The sequence below is a fragment of the Peromyscus leucopus genome, chromosome 8b (assembly GCF_004664715.2).
Source record: "Peromyscus leucopus breed LL Stock chromosome 8b, UCI_PerLeu_2.1, whole genome shotgun sequence".
NCBI lineage: Eukaryota > Metazoa > Chordata > Mammalia > Rodentia > Cricetidae > Peromyscus > Peromyscus leucopus.
This window is the reverse complement of record NC_051086.1, coordinates 63,811,143-63,830,737: the sequence shown is the minus strand read 5'-3', so window position 1 is coordinate 63,830,737 and position 19,595 is coordinate 63,811,143. Positions and strand designations below refer to the sequence as shown.

Below are 19,595 nucleotides of genomic sequence, written 5' to 3'. Positions count from 1 at the left end.
GTGTGTGTATGTGTGTGTGTGTGTGTATGTGTGTGTGTATGTGTGTGTGTGTGTGTGTGTATGTGTGTGTGTGTGTGTGTGTGTGTGACAGCATCTGAAGCCTATAGGAAAGAGTCCCCCATCTTGTTCAACCCATCTCTCTAAAGTCTTCACTTAGTGTGCTTCTAAAACGTCTTGATTTATAACTCTCTTTGTTCTATTACTATAAAAACCTCCATGAAACTGCGTCCTTGGGACATGAGATTTGAGGAGACCTAACACATGCGTCAGGCCGTGGTCACTCACACTGCCCCAGAACAGACCGTGTCTTACTCCACTGGGGTGAGAGCTGCTTCCCTGGATGACTGCGGCATCTTCTCACCTGCCCCAGTTGTGGCTGTTCCACCGCTGTCAGTTCAGAAACCCTCTGCCCAAGCTCCTCCCCTCCCGGATGCTCACCAGGTTGACAAAGTCCTGGTAGCAGATCTGCCCGTCGGCATGGCTGTCCGCGAGAGCTAGCAGCACCTCCTTTTTGTGGGGGTCCAGCTTAGAGCTGTGGCTCTCCAGCAGGCTCCGGAATTTTCCCGTGCTGATGTAGCCAGTGCTCCCAGGGTCACACTGGGGGTGAAGCACAGAGAACGGAGGAGTCAGTGGGGTGCCACCCTCCCAGGGCTGATGTGGGGGCCCAGACCTCCCTCACTCCCACCCGACCCTCTCTCTCCCCACAGGGGCCCATGGGGACATTTCTAAAGACAGTCAGCATCATCCAATCCAACCACCTCCTGAGGAGAAGCTCACTGAGGCAGGGAGAAAGAAAGGCCCCTCTCCTTTATGCTCTTGTTTATCTTTGATTTCTTTGAGTCAGTTCAGCCTCGGCTGGAGCTAACAGTACCCTTCCTGTGAGGCCCACACCCCACTGATGGTGATGATGGTTTTAGATGATGATGATGATTTTTTGAGGCAGGGTTTCTCTGTGTATCCCTGGCTGTCCTAGAACTCACTCTGTAGACCAGGCTGGCCTTGAACTCAGAGATCCGCCTGCCTCTGCCTCCTAAGTGCTGGGATTAAAGGTGTGAGCCATCACAGCCAGCTGATTTTCTTTTCAGTGGCACTGGTGCTCTACCACCCAGCTACAGCTCTCCCCCAGGCCTCTCCCTCCACTTACGCCTCACTGTGGAAAGGAAAGCAGGAATGGAGTTCAGTAAGTGGCGGAGACAAAGGACTTCTGGGACAGGGAAAGGACATGAGCCTCCCCTGTGCAGGAAGTACACCCAGATTCTTCATGGCAGGTCCTACGCACACCCCAGACATGGGTAGCCGACTCACCAAAGACATGCTCTCTGTTGTTTTGTCTTGGGGGTGGGAGGTGGGCACATGCACATTTTACACCATTCTCTTTGACCTCCTGAAACTCCCCTGCACCCTGGACAGCAGCCAGGCTTTCCCACCCAACCTGTCTCTAGCTACTTCTGCTTCATCCCAGGGCTGCCACTCCTCCAAGGCCAGTGCCTCCTGTCACGGCGTCTGTCTTATGGTCATTCAACTGAGATTTGCTGGATGAATAAATGGGATGGTCAGATGAACAGACAGGTACTAATTTTCCATGAGGAACCTCTTCGCTTCAGTGAGAAAAGGCCTTAACTCCTTTTTTGCTCCTTCCCACAGAGCTCACCCAGAGCCTGCCCTCTGTCCTCTGTCAGGAAATGACACCCCATCTGTTGTGGTACCAAATGCACTCTAATCAAAGGGGCTCCTGCCCCGGGACTCCAGTGTGTTCCTGGAAATGCTGCAGTGGGTGGCTTAGGTGGAAGGCAGGGGAAGGCAGGGGATACAGCCAGCGGCAGGATGCCTGCCGAGTACCGAAGAGTGCCCGCATCTGATGCCCAGTCAGGAACGGGGGCCACTAAATCGCAATGGGCCCTGGGAATGTACAGGGGTGAGGCTGGAAGACCAAACCCATGTGGTCCCTTTCTCTGGACAAGGTTGACAAGGCTGTTTAGTGAAAGCAGGTTCTATGTACAGTGTTTCTAGACAATCTCAGACGGACAGTCAGGGACCACTTCAGCTCTCCATAGAACTCTTGAGGAGAAAATTCTAAGGAGGTCCATGTTCAGATGACACCCTCCACCCCAGCACCAGGTGTACATGACATCTATGTGCTTATTACCATCAAGTACTTCAGGAAACTTGAGAGGATCTTCAGAGCCGACAGAATGGCGCAATGGATAACAGCCCTTGCTAAGCAAGCCTGACCCCTGAAGGGAGGAGTGAACTAACCCCCAAAGCTATCCTTTTGATCCCCCACTCAAGCTCCCCACTCCCCCCCACAGAATAATAATGCTAGTAATAATAATAACAACAGATTTTTATTTGTTTTTTGAGACAGAGTTTCTCTGTGTAGCCCTGGCTGTCCTGGAACTCACTCTGTAGACCAGGCTGGTGCCAAGCTCATGGAGCTCTGCCTATGTCTGCCTCCCAAGTGCTGGGACTTAAGGCATGTGACACCACACTTAGCTAAGGGCCAAGGAGATGGCTCAGCAGGTAAAGGCACTTGCAGTTAAGCCTGATGACCTGAGTTCAATCCCCAGGACCCAGAGAGCAGAAAAGAGAGAATTGACTCCCATACGTTGTTCCCTAATCTTCCCTCTTGTGCTATGGCACACAGACAGATGGAGAGACAGACAGAGGTACATTATACCCACACCCGCACTCTAAATGCAATTTAAAAAAAAGGGTAAAAATGCCTAATATTTGCCATATTATCAGGAGCCAAACACTGTTTAATGTACTTTATGTAGAGAATTTCTTCTTTTTTTAAAGATTGATTTATTTTTTTATTTTATATGTATGAATTTTTGCCTGCATGTATCTATGTGTACCACATGTGTGCCTGATGACTAGGGAGGCCGGAAGAGGGGGTTGAATCCTCTGAAACTGGAGTTACAAACAGCTGTGAGCTGCCATGTGGGTGCTGGGAATTGAACCCAGGTCCCCTGGAAGAGCAACAAGTGCTCTTAACCAGGGAGAGGCAGGGCTCCAGGGACCCACAGTTCTCCCTTAAACACTTTTTTTTCCTTCCTCATTTTTCAGTAGGAAAGGGGCCCAAACAGAGCTAGTCTGGCCTCCTTGCTGCTCAGATGTGGACACTGAGCAGAGAGAGGGGAGCAGAGGGAGAGAGGAAGGGGACAGAGAGAGGGAAGGCTGAAAATGCTAAAGGTCAGGGCTTGGGTGCAGGAGACCACTGTCCTAATCCACGAGGACCAGCCCTGACTCTACCTGGGGACCCTTTAGCCTGGCCCTGACTGTATGCCCAAGCCATGCTGACCTCAGGACTGGGTTGTAGGTCCTGGGAAGATGTCTGTTGGGTCCTGCAGGGGTCAAGGGTCCCCCGCATATCAGGGCACCTCCTCTGCCTCACTAGGGGAGGAAGCCCAGTGGTTTGGCACATTCTGGGAGCACAGTCCTCCATCCCTTCCCAGGGGCCTCCTCAGGGCTCCCAGCAGAGGAAGATGAAGGAGGGGGCTGGGATCAGGCACCAGACAAAGAGCCACCTGCTCTCCTCCCCCCTCCCCCTGGGGGGGCTCCCTGCTGTTGTCCCAGTGATGGGAGCAGCCCTGTGGCTCCCCAGTCCTCCTAGCCCCAAACACATTACAGGCTCTATCTCCACTGGAGAGAACGCGCTGGAATCAGGCCGAGCCTCCATTCTCTGCCAAAACTCTACCTTTCGTGCCAGGGCCAGATAGGCCAGACAATGGGGGGGGGGGTCACTGCTACCCTAGTAATGAGGCCTCAGGGACTCAGGATGACTGGGGGTGGGGGAGAGCTGGAGCCAGGCTGGTTGCTGGGGTTCTAACGCCTCAGACAATGAGGCAAGGACAGAGCTGGCAGTGGGCATCGGGCACCCAGTGGGGTGTAGGTCAAGAGACAGGAGGAGACAAAAAGAGCCAGGGATGGGGTGTCGGGGAGATATTGAGCTCGGAAGTCAGAAGAGAAAGGTCCCGCCATTCAGAAGGAAGCTGAGGACTTCTGACTGAGACTGTGTCCCTCAAGCAAGATGGCAGGGAGCAAGGCAAAAATCACACTCCTGTCTTTACACAGCTCTGCCTTGATTGGCCCATCTGTTCAATGGGCTGATGTCAACCTGGGGCAGCTGCTAGCCAGGGGCTATTCTCATCACTTCATTCAAATGGGGGTCTGTCTACTTAGTCTGTCTCCCTGCCAGCTGCCCTCAGGCCTATAGGGAGTGAGGCCACACTGAGAGTCTGGTGCTACTTTGGTGGGAAGCGGATGGAGGAGGGACAGAACAAATTCTCTAAACACAACGTCCTTATTTTTTAAATTTAATTTAATTAATTTATTTATTTTGGTTTTTTGAGACAGGGTTTCTCTGTGTAGTTTTGGTGCCTGTCCTGGATCTCACTCTGTAGCTGGTCTTGAAGTCACAGAGATCCGTCTGGCTCTGCCTCCCGAGGCTGGGATTAAAAGCGTGCGCCACCACCACCACCACCACCCGGCTCACAACTTTCTTATATGCTAAAGCCCCTGAAGCTGCCCCTCTAAGCTCCTGGCCCTGGAATCACTCTTTGGGGCAGCGGGCTGCTTGCAGGATGAGCTGGGGGTGGCATGAGCTGGAGGCAGCCTGGTCAGGGCTGGTCCGGAATGGTCAGTCAGGGCAGCCGGAGGAATGAATTTATCAGCGAGCGAGGCAGAAGCCTGGCAAGAAGGCAGAAGTCAAAGTGGGTCCTGACCTTCAGGAGACTGCCCAGTGCTGGGCAGGGGTGCACTGTGGGGGGGACCTGCATTCAACCCAAGCACAGGAGGCTGACCACAGAGGCCAGCCAGCCCTCCCACAATCCTGCCCTCCCTCCTCAGCCTTGAAAAGAGCTTCTAGAGGCTCCAAGGGGACTTTTAATCCCACCAGTGCCCTGCTCATAAACTGCTAATCCCATAGGTGGCTGCTCTTTCCAGTCTGAGGACACACACACACACACACACACACACACACACAAACACACACACACACTCCCATCTCTCATCTCCCATCCTGTGCTGGTGTCTGGACCACTTAGCTCACTCAATCTGGGGAAATGATCCACCAAATTCTCCATGTGTTTAGGTGGGAGCTCACTCCCAGCTGCTGTGCAGGGGCGGGGGAGGCAGTTCATCAACTACAATGCCTCAGTTTCCCCATCCAAGAATTGGTAGGAGGAGCTTTGCCTTCTTGTGGGGATGGAAGGGGCCATATCCATCCCTGGATATAGAGGCAAGGATAGGGTAGAGAAAGTCATCGCCCATTAAGCCTTTGGGGGCAGCTGACCTTCTATTCTGAGTCCCAGGACCATCGAAGAAGAGTAAATGGGCAGTGAGGTGGTACTGGACCCATTTAGCAGGTTAGAAGGTTAGGGACTCATAAATCTGGGTCCAAACAGCTGGAAGGGAAGCCAGGTATAATGGTGGAGACCTCTAATAGTGGCACTTGAAAGATAGGCAGGAAGATCAGGAGTTCAATGTCACCCTCTGCTATATATCAAATTGAAGCCAGCTTGGGCTACAGGAGACCACTGCCTCAAAAAAATTTTTTTCTAAACAAGAACAAAATCCCCAAGTTTCTGGAAGGAACCCCAGTGGCTTCCAAAGGGCAGTGCAGAATGCCAGGGGCTTTGAGGGCTGTGAACCAGAGGCACACGGAGTAGACTTCTAAGGCCCCGACCTTGTGCCAAGCAGCTCTGCTCTGAGCCTGTGTACGTCCTTCCCAGTTGAACAATATCGCACAAGGAGCTGATGTAGGTGGGATGTCTGCTAAGCATCGGGTACTAACTTCCCTGAACCCTCAGCTCATCGTCCACACTGGTTTCTCTGAGGCCATACTGGTACACACCTATTCTCCAAACACGACTCACTGTGCCTCCTTTGCTCTAAGGTGTCCCAACTAGGCTAAAGAAAAAAATAACATGGCCCTCCCTCCTTCTATTTATACCTTACAAGAATCTACAAGGAAGCCGGGCGGTGGTGGCTCACACCTTTAATCCCAGCACTTGGGAGGCAGAGCCAGGCGGATCTCTGTGAGTTCAAGGCCAGCCTGGGCTACAGAGTGAGTTCCAGGAAAGGTGCAAAGCTACACAGAGAAACCCTGTCTCGAAAAACCAAAAAAAAAAAAAAAAAAGAATCTACACGGTATTTACTATTGTGAAAGCTACTTCTCAGGGGTAGGGGTAGGGTAGGAAGCCAAGGCACCAAGGGCTGAGCTGCTCAAGTCTGAACAGATGGTAATTCGTTTAGATAAATTCATTCTCAGGCAGAACAGAGAGCCTGGGCTCCCTGCAACCACTGGGATAAGATGGATAAAGAGTTCCAAAGACTGGCCCGTCCTCCTAGCCACCCATCCATCTCACATGTTTGCTAAGGATCACTGTGGCCCAGGCATCACCCTCATTATAGAGATGGTTAAGAAAGCAGAGACTAAAAATAGCAAGAGAGAATATCTCAAGGTTAAAGAGTGAGCGAGTGGCCAAGAGGGAAATAATTTGGGGTTCCTCCATGGGGCTATCTGGACCTGGCCTTGCCCCCCCTTGCTTTCCTCAGCCCCGTTCAGCTGTGCAAAATATAATCCCTGGCACAGGATCTTCCCAGTGTGTGTTTCCTGAAACCCTGGACCCAGAGTGGTCCATGAGAGTACAGTGAGTTCTGAGAATAGGAACATCAGTCCCTTCTCGGGGATGGAGGGCTGTGGGAGGTGAGGATGATGGGGGTGGAGGGGGACACAGGCGGAAATTAAACAACACCCTATTTTCTCTCCCACAGTTAGAAAGTCCTCCTAGAAAGGCACGATGCAATTACCCACGGGAGGGCTCTGCCCGACCCAGCGGTGGAAAAGCCTGTTTGGTTTGGTTCAGCCCCGCATTTTCCTAACTCGACCTTACTTGACCACAGCATTTATTTTTTTGGCAATTACACTGTGTGGAACCTTTAGGAACAACCACAAGTCTGCAGTACAATCATGTTTCCCTTCATGAAACCCAGGCAGCCCCCTCTGCTTCTGGTTCTTGAGCATCACGGTCTCTCAGGCAACTGATACTAGAAGTCTGTGGGATCCAGTCCCAGCGAGAAGGTTGACTAGGGATACCAGGTCCCAAGAGAGGCTGAACAACCAGCGATTGGCCTCATGGGGCCACAGAGCTGAGCTCTCAGGGACAAACCCTGCCCGAGCAAGGGGTTTGCCTGCTCAGCACCCAGGACAGCAGCCCAGCTCTCCCTGTGGGCCAGAAAGCTGCCTCAGGCTTCTCAAATGTCCCTGGCATTCTCAAATCAGGAGAGATGGGGACGAGTCTAGTTCCTATCTATTATGCATTTGTGACTTGCACAGACTACATTTCTGGGACAATCAGGAGTCTGGCTCCTGGGAAGACCCTCTCCTCTGACATCCACAGAGGCTCATGAATAGAAGTCCTCAACATGATCCCAAAGGTAACATCTGGAGCCCACAAGCTAGCTGCCATCCTGGGAACACCTCTCAGGTCTGGGACAGGGGGACCTGGGATCTGGGTAAGTTCCCATCTTCATCCCCAATGTCTGCCCAGAAGGAAATGGCCACAGGGCATGTGTCCTGGGACAGGGTAAGAATGCAGACAGCTGCCCTCCGGGGTGGGGGTGGGGCATCCCCCATCTGTCGGCTCCTTGTTTCATTCCCAGGCCTCGAAGCAGAGGAAATTAATGAGGCTATGGGGGAGTTTCTGGCTCAACAGAGCTGTCCCCACCCGGCATGCCACAGCCCACCAGGGAACCCTGGCCCATTCATAGACATTTACAGCCCCATAAATTAAAAAGTCCAGGCTGCAGCTGGCAAGGTCAGGAGGCCGGGGATGGGAGGGTGGGGACTTTCTCTTCCACGTTTTCCTTGCAAATGAGGATGCTAATCCAGCCAGAGAGAGAGAGAGAGAGAGAGAGAGAGAGAGAGAGAGAGAGAGAGAGAACCCACCCCTTGTCCTTCCCATGACCTTCTCCCTCTAATTCTTCAAAACACCGACTTTCAGAACACAATTAAGTGTGACTAGTCCCATTTAACAGATAGAGAAACTGAAGCCCTCAGAAATGTCCCACCTGACCTGCTCCAGGGTGAGCAAGGGATGCTTCTCCCCAGACTCCAAGAATCCATCAGAGTGGAAGGGAACTGGTCCTAAGACCAGGTTCTGACCCTCCTGCCCTCCAGCCCGCCCACATGGAGCCATGAGGAACCCAGCCCTCTCCTCTCTTTCTGTTACCCCTGCAGGTAGTTAGCTAGGCCTCATCAGGCACCAATCCAGACACCAGGCTCCTCAACAGCCTTCCTCTCAATTCATAGGGTCCCAGAGCCAAATCCCCATGGCTGAGGCTAGCAGGCTGGTCAGGGAGTCAGAACAGGCTTCCCCAAGCAGAGAACCCCGGCTGAATCCAGGCTGAGTGGCTGGACAAACAGCATTTCCAGAAAACCATGTACCCAGCCAAGAGCTGGAGGAGGGAACGGACTGGCCTGTCCCAGAATGTGGGCAAGTGTGACCGGAGAGCACGGACTTCTGCAAGACTCTGGCCCTCTCCACATGTCAGCCTGCCCCAGGAGACCCCACTTCTTCAGCACCGCCCCAAAGCCTCCTGGCTCATGGACAGCTCTCCCTCCTCTTGCTTGGCCAGGTCACAGGCTCTGAGGGGACAAATGGGGGCTGTGATTCAGAGGCAATATCCCAGGGGGTCGGGAATATGTGGACTGACTCATCTGGCCCAGCTTGTCAGGGCTGCCCAGGGACCAAAGCTGAGTCACAGGCATACATCCAGAAGCCTCCTGGGAGCCGCAGACAGGAGTGGCAGCAGGAGGTGAGATCAGGAGGGGTTCTGACATCTGGCCTGCCCTTTCTCTCCTGCCCAAATCTTGCTCCCTGCCACCTTCCCTAGAAACCCCCAGAATCCATCTAGTCCCCTGAACAGTCCAGGAGCAGGAGGGAGGTGGGAGGCAGAACAGGAGCACGCAGACGGCATGAAGAGCTTTGGACAGTCCCTTTACCTCCTGTCTGGTTGCAGAAGCCACCCAGAAGCCTTGCGGACAGACACACCCACTTCAGAGGCCCCCAATTTGTCCCATAGCTCTGGGGAAGCCCTGTCCCCTCCATCAGGAGTTTCCTCCCCTATAAAGAGGACCCAGAGTCAGGCATGGTGGCACACACCTTGAATCCCAGCACTTGGGAGGGAGAAGCAGAGGCAGGTGGGTCACTGTTAGTTCGATGCCAGCCTGGCCTATACAAAGTTCCAGGCCGGCCAAGGCTGCAAAGTAAGGCACTGTCTCGAAACAATACCAAGAAAGAACACAACAGCCTTACCTCTCAGTTTGCTGAGAAATTAAAGTGAGAGGAGATAACAGACATGTGCACACACAATAGACACTTAAGTTCGTTCTCTCAAAGGAACTTTACCAACATGGACCTACGCTTGCTTCGGGAAAGTCAGGAGGAGGGGAGGGTCGGGCACATTCCTGTAATCCCGGCACTCGGGAGGCTGCTCCATATTAAATGTGAGGCTAGCAGGAGCTATATAGCAAGACCTTATCTCAAAAGGGGAGCGGGTGAGCCACGTAGAGACTAATTTTCAAACGAAAATCTCCGAAAGAGGTTTGGGATTATGTCTGTCTACAGCTCTAGACACATTGATTCCATTCCTATAACAAGACAGTACCCTGGGCCCAATGTCACTACAGAACCAATGGAAGGGCCAGTAAGGACTGCCAGATAGGAAGAGAGGAGGCCTGGCCCAGCCCACGTGGGGGCTAGACACCTTGTCCGGTTGACCCTTCACCTTTCACCCTGTAGCACAAAGACAAGCCAGATGAGCAGACAGTGCCTGGGCATCAACATACAACAGAGAGCCTTGTCCAAAGACTTTCCGGGAAGTTCATCAGTGGGGTGGTACTCAGCTTCTGTCCTAGGAAGGCAGCCTAGCTGGACTAGGAATCTGGACACTCTGACCCAAGCCCTGTACTACATGTCCATAGCCCTCTGAGAAACAAGACTCACTTCATTACATGCCAACAGCAAACAATATTGACCTGGTGCTTCCTACCGGCTACGCCAAGAGCTGTGCACACTCCATCCATCCTCCCTGCAAAGCTCGCTCAGCTACTATTCTACGGCTTCCAGGAAAAGTCTGTGGCCTGGCTCACCCACTGTTGCCAGGCTAGTGGCATGTCATCTCCCCACCTGTCTCCATCACCTTGCAGGGTACCACTAAGCAAAGGCGTTTGCAGTACCTGGTGGCAAGCACACAGGAGCTCAGACGCCATCACACCAAGTGACCTTTCCTCACTTGCAAAATGAACGGACGATACAAGACACTTCCATCGACTGTCTAATAACCTATGGTCGCTGACGGGGCAGGAGAGGGTGGGACATGATCAGGGGCTGCTCGTGGAGAGGATAGTTAGCCCCAAATAATACACACAGGGCTATAGTTCACTTTGTTTTTCTAAAGAACCGTAACAACGGAGCCGTCTTTCTAACCCCCGGGGCTGTAGTTTGACCTGCCATTCATTCAAACATCTGTGGGTCTCTCACACACCAGGCCGTACATAAGCCAGGCTCTCTTGGCTCTACTGCTCAACTGCTGAATGCATTTTTGTGAATGGTCAGGGATCAAAGAGTTAACAGATTCATGACCTACCAGGTCATGGTCACTGGAGTTGGAGCAGGGTAGGGATGTGGTGCTGGAGGCTACTTGGTAAGGAGTTGAGATGCAGAGGCCAAGGGTGGGCTCCAGTTAAACCATAGCTTTGTGTTCTCTGAGATCCCGGCTCTACTGGTTAATCGCGTGTTCCAGGGCCAGGGCCAATGTGACTGACTGTCCCTGGGGACGGCATTTTTCTCTGTGGCTCTTCCATAATCCACTCAGCAGTTTCGTCTCCTCTGAGCTTCCTTTCAGCTACCAAAGCACCATGACCACCCCCACACCTGCAGCCAGCTAGCAGGAAAACTACAAATGAGGTCAGAGTCTGGGTCCAGCCAAGAGAAGACCCGCAGGTTCCAGGGACACTGGGAGAAAAAAGCTGAAAATTCCTTTTGGCTCAGAAGTGCTTTGGGGGGGGGGACCTAGGAAGTAGTTCACTCAGTGGTTAAAAGCACAAAGCATGTGCCGCTAAGCCTGACAAGCTGAGTCCAATCCCCAGAACCCAATGAATGGAGAATCAATTCCTACAAGATGTCCTCTGACCTCCACAAGTACACTGTGGTATGTAGATGCCCCCCCACATACATACATACATACATACATATATACGTATATGTATATATACGTATATATGTATGTATAAATATAGAAATATAGGTAAAAGTATACACACACACACGTATACTTTTAAATTCAACTTTTAGGGCTGAAGAGAGCTAACTCAACAGTTAAAAGCACTCACTGCTCTTCTAGAGGACCCAAGTTTGATTCTCAGTACCCACATGATGCCCCTCAAGCACCTATCTGTAACTCCAGTAAAATACAGAAGAGTGGGTTGATTAAGAGACTTGGGGAGAGACAGAAAAGGTCTCAGATCTGAAACCATAGAAGGAATTGTGAAAGAAATGTCCAAATGCTTTAGCAATTAAAAAATATGGTATTTTTGCCATGATACCGCTTTATGACAACACAGAGCCCTTACAGTTGTTATTATTATTACTATTATTTTGTTCGAAACACAAGTGATTTGAACCCAAGACTTCACACATGCTATGCTACATTCTGCCTCTCAATTACACGCCTAGCCCCATGCTAACTTCACCACACGTATTCTTCGTGGACAGGCGTGGGACAGAGTGCACACATGGAGGTCGGAGGACAATTTTCAAGAGTCAGTTCTTCCCTTTTACCATGTGGGTCCCAAGAATTGAATTCAGGTCGTTAGTCTTGGACACAAGTGCCTTTACCTGCTGAGCCATCTCCTCGGCCCAGTAACTTAAAAACCTGTTTAAAGAGTTAGGAAAAACCCATCAAGATCCCCCTACCGCACCCCACCACCACCAATGAAAAGACAGTTCCCTTACAGAGAGAGTTTCAAGTAGGAAGTGAACACACAGGGCATGAGGTAGACAAGCTGATGGCCTCCAGTTTCCTCCCTGCAGTAGCTTTTATAGGAGAAGGAGTAGCAGGGACCAAGGCCTGTTGTATCTCCATGACCATGGAACAGAAAAGCTTCCAAAAGACTAGGGTCACCTCATCTCCTCACCACCAGTCCCCAGAAGGCACCTTGGCCATTCGCTTGAAGGGTAGCCACAGAATGCCAACATGCTGGTTTCTCACACTTAGGGTCTAGTCAGCTTCATGCTGGGCAAGGTTTCCCTGCATATTAAAGAACCATGTGGCATTGAAGAGTTGAGTCAATTCCACCTCGGATACCTGGGAAACAGCTGACCACTGGTGTCCCCCTGAGCCAGGATGGGGAAAGAAGACGTGCCCTGCTCCAGAGGCTCCAGACTCCGACACCTCTGACTTTTGTGACTATCCTGTCAAGAAGGAAGCTATTCGAAAGAGAACTTTGTACCCCTTCCTTTGGATATCTATGGATACCTTTGGAAACAATGTTTCCTATGCTGGCTAGTTTTAAGTCAACCTGACACCAGCTAAAGTCATCAGAGGAGGGAGCCTCAACTGAAAAAAAAAAAAAAAATGCCTCCAAAAGATTGGGCTCTGGGCAAGCCTGTAGGGCATTTTCTTAATTAAGGACTCAAGGGGGAGGGCCCAGCACATTGTGGATAGGGCCACCCATGGGACAGTGGTCCTGAATTCTATAAAATAAATAAATAAATAATAAATTTTTTTAAAAAAAAATTAAAAAAACAGCTGAACAAGCCATGGGGAACAAGCCAGTAAGCAGCACTCCTCCATGGCCTCTGCATCAGCTCCTGCCTCCAGCTTTCTGCTCTGCTTGAATTCCTGTCCTGACTTCCATCAGTGATGAACAGTGATGCAGAAGGGTAAGCCAAATAAACCCTTTCCTCCCCAGGTTGTTTTTAGTCATGGTGTTTCATCACAGCAATATTAACCCTAACTAGGTCAGTTCCCAATAAGATGGAATTTCTCCAGGAGTCGCATTCTGGGAGAAGAAGAAGGCTGAAGCCTGGTGCCAGTGAGAGAAGGAACTATGAAACAATCTGTGGTGGTTTGATAAGAATGCTCCCCAGAGGCTCATATATTTGAATATTTGGTCACCAGGAAGTGGCACTATTAGGAGGTGTGGCCTTGTTGGAGGAAGTGTATCACTGGGGGTGGGCTTTGAGATTTCAAATTCTCAAGCCAGGCCCAGTGTCTCTCTCTCTCTCTCTTCTTGCTGCCTGCTGATCCAGATGTAGAACTCTCAGCTCTTATCCAGCACCATGTCTGCCTGAGTGCCACCATGCTTTCCACCATGACGATAATGGCCTAAACCTCTGAAACTGTAAGCAAGCCCCAATGAAATACTTTCTATAAGAGTTGCCGTGGTCACGGTGTCTCTTCACAGCAAGAGAAACCCTAGCTACAACACAGTTCTTACAACTAGCCACACCACTTTGCAGGAGAGAATGGGGTAAGATAAAGGTGGCTGGGTGATGGGTGGGACCACACTTGACCATGATGGTTTAGTTCTGCATATTTCTTGGTGCCATGGATACTGAAACACAAATGTCATGTCTCTGCACAGAAGATGGACTCTGAGGATCACTAGATCTCTTTATTCCTCTTCCCAAGGTGGCCACATTGGATAAATCTTCCTTCTCTGCTTCTTATTATGTCTGTTTAAGTGACCTATGGAGGGTGAGTGGCCAAGTTAGGGTTATCAAGGCCCAGGCTCTGTCCCTAACAACTCCACTAACAATCTCCAGGAGGTGAATTCATGGATTACATGGGCTTGCAGGGACTGACAGGTGCCAGGCCTCACTAACTCACCAACTCACTAACTAGTGAGCCTACCAAGGCTATCTACCTCTGTAGGAAATGCTGGGGAACCTACCTGCCATCTCCAGCCAAACTTTCTTTCCAGTGGTCACCAAGCTAACCAATGGCCAAATCCTACTTCTAGTCAGACTCAGGGGAAGGGGCAGGAAAGACAACCTGCTCTGGAAACAACCTGACATGTGACATGTGTCTGAGGCCGCGTGTCTACTGAAGGAGCTTCATACCTGTTCTTCCTTTAGCCCTGCTGGGAAAGGGTCAAAAGATCAGGGCAGCCAGTGCATAAGGGCTGAACATGAAACAGAGCCCAAGCCATGCTCTGAAGCAGTGACGCTAAGATGTAAAAGAGCCCCAGGCAGGATGAGGCTTCGGATGTCTTATGAGGGATGGACAGGAGGAATCTAGCTAGAGAGATGGCTCAGCGGTTAAGAGCACTGCCTGCTCTTATAGAGGACCTGGGTTCAATTCCCAACACCCATATGGCAGCTCACAACTGTCTGCAACTCCAGTTCCACTGCCCTCTTCTGGACTCTATGGGCACTGCATACACATGGTGCACAGACACATATGTAGGCAAAACAACCAAGTGTATAAAATAAAATAAATCTTAAGAGAAAAGAAAAGTGGTCTACAAAGTGAGATCCAGGACAGGCAGAGCTGTTACAAAGAAACTGTCTCAAAAAAAAAAAAAAGATATTAAAAAAAAGAAAGAAGGAAGGAAGGAAAGAAAGAAAAGAAAAAGGAATCAGAACTTAATGTAAGAGAAAAATGCCTCAGAGTAAGACCTGTCGGCTGCTTTCCTAGAATTCATTTTGTCTGCCAGAATGACTGATTGGTTTTCCTTTTATTTATTTATTTATTTATTTATTTATTTATTTATTTATTTATTTATTTATTTATTTTTCTTTCTGCAATGCTGAGAATTTAGCCCACGGCCTTGGGCATGCTAGGCAAGCCCTCTCCCATTGAGCTACATCCCCAGCCTAGGAGGATTTCTGAGTGGGCCTCTCCAGAAGCAGGCAGATGCACTACAAGCTGCCCAGGACTTGCCTCCAGTGGGATTTTACAGACTGATGGCTGATACTGAGTGCCTGCCACACGCCCTCTGCTTGGAACTGTTCTCCAGCTGCACACGCTTCCCTCTGGAGGTTCTCTTCCATTCACCCAAATGGTTTGTTTGAAAATGTAAACACACACATAGAAACTGGCAAAGGAAATTAGTCAAATGTGAAAGACACAGAGGGGAAAAAAAACATGATACACTGTGTTCTAGGTTCTCATTCTAAATCTGGCAGGAGGTGTGAAGGGCTGGCAGTCGAGAAGGAAGAGTAACAGCGGCAGTGCCATGGTTCCCTCCTGCCTCGAGATGTCAGGGCAGCAGCTGGCATATCCCTGGGGACCAGAGGGAGAGTAGGTGGCCCTCATGCTGGGAGCCAGGCATCAAGGATTATATCCCCCAAGATCCTCACCCAGGCTCTTTCCCCCATAAGCCTACATGTTCAGTCCCATGGGGTAATTGCATTTGGCTAGGTCCCCACATTAAACTTGGCTGTCACTAAAGCTGTTGGTTTTTGCCAACTTGAACCCCCAACTTTTTCCTCTCCCTTTAAGTTCAGAATCTCAGTTGGGGATGTGGTTCCCCTCAGCTACTCAAGTCTATTAATATCTTCCTATTCTCCTATCAACCATATCTTTCCTTTCCAACCTCATTGTCACCTTCAAAGTGACATGAGTTAAAGGTTTGATCTCTAGCTTGGAGCTATTGGGTCTAGTAAGGAGCTTTTAGGTGACTGGGGATGTCTGGAAGCGGGGTGTAGGGTTCAGTCTCCCCCCTCCCTTTGCCCCACGGTCATGAGGCCAGTGGCTTTCACCCCACTACATACTTCTGCTTGGGTCTGCTTCCTTGCAGGGGCCATCCAATCACGGGTAAGAGTATCCAAAGAGTATCACCCAGGCAGTGGTGCACACCTTTAGTCCCAGCACTCAGGAGGCAGAGGCAGGCGGATCTCTGAGTTCAAGGCTAGCCTGGTCTACAGATTAAGTTCTAGGACAGCCAGGGTTAAACAGAGAAACCTTGTCTCCTGTCACAAAAAAATAAACACCTCCTGCCCCCCCCCCAAAAAACCCAGAATATCCGAAACCATAAGCCAAATGTATCTCTTCTCTTTATATAATGACAATGGAAAACTGGCTAACACGAGCTGCTTGTCTGCATCCGCTTCAGCAGCAACTAAGTAGTTCCCTCATCCCTGTATCCCACATCACCTCTCCCACAGCTACAGCATCTAGGTATCACCTGGATCCTACAACAGCCTTGCTTTAAAGGAGGGGAGGGAGCAGGAGATCGCTGCTCTTCTCGAGGACCCAGGTTCAGTTTCCAGCACCCCCATGGCAGCTCACAAGCATCAGTCGGTCACTCCAGCCCCAGAGGATCCCATGCTCTCTTCTGGCCTCGGAAGGCATACACGGTGCACAGGCAATCCATACACGTTCAGAAACAAACGCTTTTGAAAACTTTCCCACCTACAGCAAAGGTCTGGATCAAGATGCCTTTTCATCCCTCCCTCCCCACTCACGAACCCAGGCTAGCCTCAAAGCAGCTCTAGAGCCAGAGATGACCTTGAACTCCTGACTGTCCAGGCTCTACCTCCCAAATGAAGACTTCACAGGTGTGTGCCACCACACCTGGCTTACACAAGCAGATCTCTTAAAAGTCACACAAACTTCATGGCAGAGTTACTCTTGGCTGTGACTGAAGTGTTCAGTACCCACCCACACTGGAACACCTGCCCATCTTTTCTTCGGCACTGTGGTACAAGCACGGAAAGGAAATACTCAATAGTACCCAAGTACCAGGCAAAAAAGAACTATTTCCCCAGGGAAGGCCAAATGTCCATCTCCAGATTCAAACCCAACACTTGGTACTTCCAACTCTACTCCTCACCCATATACAGCAAATAATCACATATTGGTTTTCATTTGTAAACCGTCCAGCATTGGCCCATCCCCACTGCAGAATGGGACACAAGATCGGCCTTCAAAAAAACCCATTTTATGAACAAGTCTTCCTCCCCAAGGATGACAGAGATTTTATGTTATGGAGGCCAAGCGTTTTTCATAACAGGAGCAGAAAGGGAGCCGGGAGGTTCTTTTAAGCCCCTCCCCCACCTCCCCAGCCTCCTACTGCAACACACTTGCGTATAGAAAACTTTAATACATGTTGTTCAATTCCTAAGTGGTGTAAGCCCAGCCATGGTGCAAGGAGAATTTGGAGGGAGAAAAAGGATTCTCTCTAGGGAGCCTACAGCTTGCTGTCTCTGATACCCAGAGCACAGTGTGGCTCCGCCCTAGACATACTAAGCCACGCCTCCACAGCACGTCACCATCTCAGGAGCACCGAGCTAGGGAAGCCCACGCAAGCAGGCTGGGAGACTGAGACCGGTTTCAGGCAGGACTTGGGAGGAAGGGAGGGATTTAACTGCTCACATACCTTTTCAAACAGGACTTTCCAGTGCTGGTAGAGAGGGAGGCCATGCAGGAGAGGAAGAAGAGAAAGAAAGGCACTTATCACCAAGGTTTCTGCAGACCCCTGAGGTTTCCGACATCACCTCCCAGCTGGTGCCCAGCAGTCAGAACCAGGCTCAGAGGCCCACCTGAAGAACCCCGAAAATTCCCCAGATGAGCAAAGGCAGAAACGCAGAGTACGGGGTGGAAACGAGGTGTTTCTGGGGTGGGACAGCCAGATACAGGAATGAGAACAAGGACGATTCCCAACTATGTCTCAGGGTTTCTGATAACTTCTGCTACCTAAAGGTCACGTCCACATCCACGCCCAGAGTCCAAGTGTACTCAGACCCTGTCTGCTGGAGACTTACCCTTGCTTCAGCACTAGTCTTGCCTGCTTGATTTGGGGAGGGGGGGTTGGGTGGTTGGGTACCCCCCCAATATGCTTCCAAGACTGAGTGTGAGTACTGAGTACGTAAGACTCTCTCAGGAGTTAGGGCCAGGAGAAAGTGACTGGCTTGACCACCAAGCGAGAGAGATGTTAGACTCTCGGGTTGGGGTTCCTGGCTTAATTTTACCCCGAGGGAGGGATAGGTCAGAAGCAGGGTGCTGGGAGGGAGTAGTTTTCAACAACTCAAGTGCTCAGGGCTTCCTAGTGTCAGACCCTACCTCGCCTCCCAGGACAGCCGGACAAGAGATTTGAGCGGCAGATGGCAGGGAAGCCCTTTGGGGTAGCCCCTCCCTAGCCTGCCCTGGGGACCATTCCTGGCACCGACGTGGTCTAGGACTCCTGAGCCCCCTGCTGGGAGCGTTTCGTCCCAGCGTTCTGGCTCTCCGAGCTCTCGCAGGGTTCAGGGACTAAGGCCAGTTTGAATTTCAATCAGTGTCGCGACAAGGCAGATGCCGGGCGGGAGCTAATCTGGGAGCCGAGAAGGGGTCTCCAGATTGGTCTGCGCTGTCCAGAGCCTGGGGCGCCGGTTCCTTTCCCCCCGCCCCCGGCTTGCAGAGTCCGCAGGTCGCCGAGGGGAGGGGAGGGGGAGTCTCTACAGTGACGCGGCCGCCTCTGCAGGAAAACGCCGTGTCCCGGGCACTGCACCAGCAGCTGGGAGGGGGCTCCGCGGCCGACAGGTTCCTGGCGGCGCAGCGGCCAGAGCTGTGTCCCGCAGGGAAGCCTCGGGAACCCGAGCGGGGGTGGGATGCGCGCCGGTTCATTTGGGGAGACCCATCCCTCCCACGCGCGGGGCCCCTAGCTCATCCCGGACGCTCCAGTGACATAACCTTGAAGCCTCCAAGTTGCCCCCGGATAGGGAGCTGAAGCCGCGGCGGCTCCCGGCGTGGCGCCCCCCAGAAAGTTTGAGGGGCACAGGAGGGGGCACTCACGTCTTCTGGCGCGGCGGGCAGCCGCTCCCCGGCCTCGGGCTCCAGCTCTTCGATGCGCTCCGCCTCGGCGCAAGCGGCCACTGCGGGGCCGGGGCTGGGGTGCTCACCCATGGCCCAGGCTGCGGCGCTCGTCCCGGGGCGCCGGGCTAACTTTGCGCCGCCGCGGCCGCGTCGCTCCAGAAGCTCGCTGCGCGCCTCGCCACCTCCGCGCTCGCCCCCATGGCCCTGCTCTCCGCGCCGCCCTCGCCGCAGCCCCCCGCGACCCCGGGACGCCGGGCCCCGAGCCCCCAAACTTCTCCGCCTCCGCCGCGGGCCCGAGGCGAGGGCGCCCTTGGGCCGGCCGGGCCCTACCGCTCCCCACGCTCCTTCCCGCTCCGCGCGGCCCCCGCTCTGCGCGCCAGCCTCCTCCTCTCCACCGACTCCTCCGGGGCGGCGCGCGGCGGGGGCGGGGCTGCTCGCGGGGCCCCCGCCCCCCCAGGCCGCCCGCGGGGAGGGAGGGAGGGAGGGAAGGAGGGAGAGAGGGCTGCGGCGGGGCGGGCAGCGAGTGGCTGCTCCTCCAGCCCAGGGATAGGGACTGCGTTGCCCTCAGCCTGCTCTGCTCGGCCACGGGTTAACCGTCACTCGGAGGCGGCAGAGTGTGTGACGGATTCAGAAGTGTGGTTCCCACGAAGTTGGCCACGTCGGGGTTAACCAGGACAGAATGGAGAGTGAGATGTGAGGACTGGATCCCACCAGCCACCCTTAGGTCCCTTATTCACTGCCGTCTCGGATTCTGGGAGGTCTGGGAAAGCCTAGGGATGCGA

General features: G+C 52.2%; 1 protein-coding gene across 1 annotated transcript in view; it reads right to left on the bottom strand.

Annotated features, from left to right (window-relative positions):
- Rhbdl3 (rhomboid like 3) overlaps positions 1-19,187 on the bottom strand; it is a 51,669-nt gene extending 32,482 nt beyond the window's left edge. Inside the window, exons 1-3 of the mRNA XM_028866962.2 lie at positions 18,793-19,187; positions 17,399-17,422; positions 439-597 (exon numbers count right to left, since the gene is read on the bottom strand). Of these exons, the coding sequence (XP_028722795.1) occupies positions 439-597; positions 17,399-17,422; positions 18,793-18,903 (294 nt within the window). The 5' untranslated portion in view covers positions 18,904-19,187. The remainder of the gene's footprint in view (positions 1-438; positions 598-17,398; positions 17,423-18,792) is intronic.
- Positions 19,188-19,595: the final 408 nt, after the last annotated feature.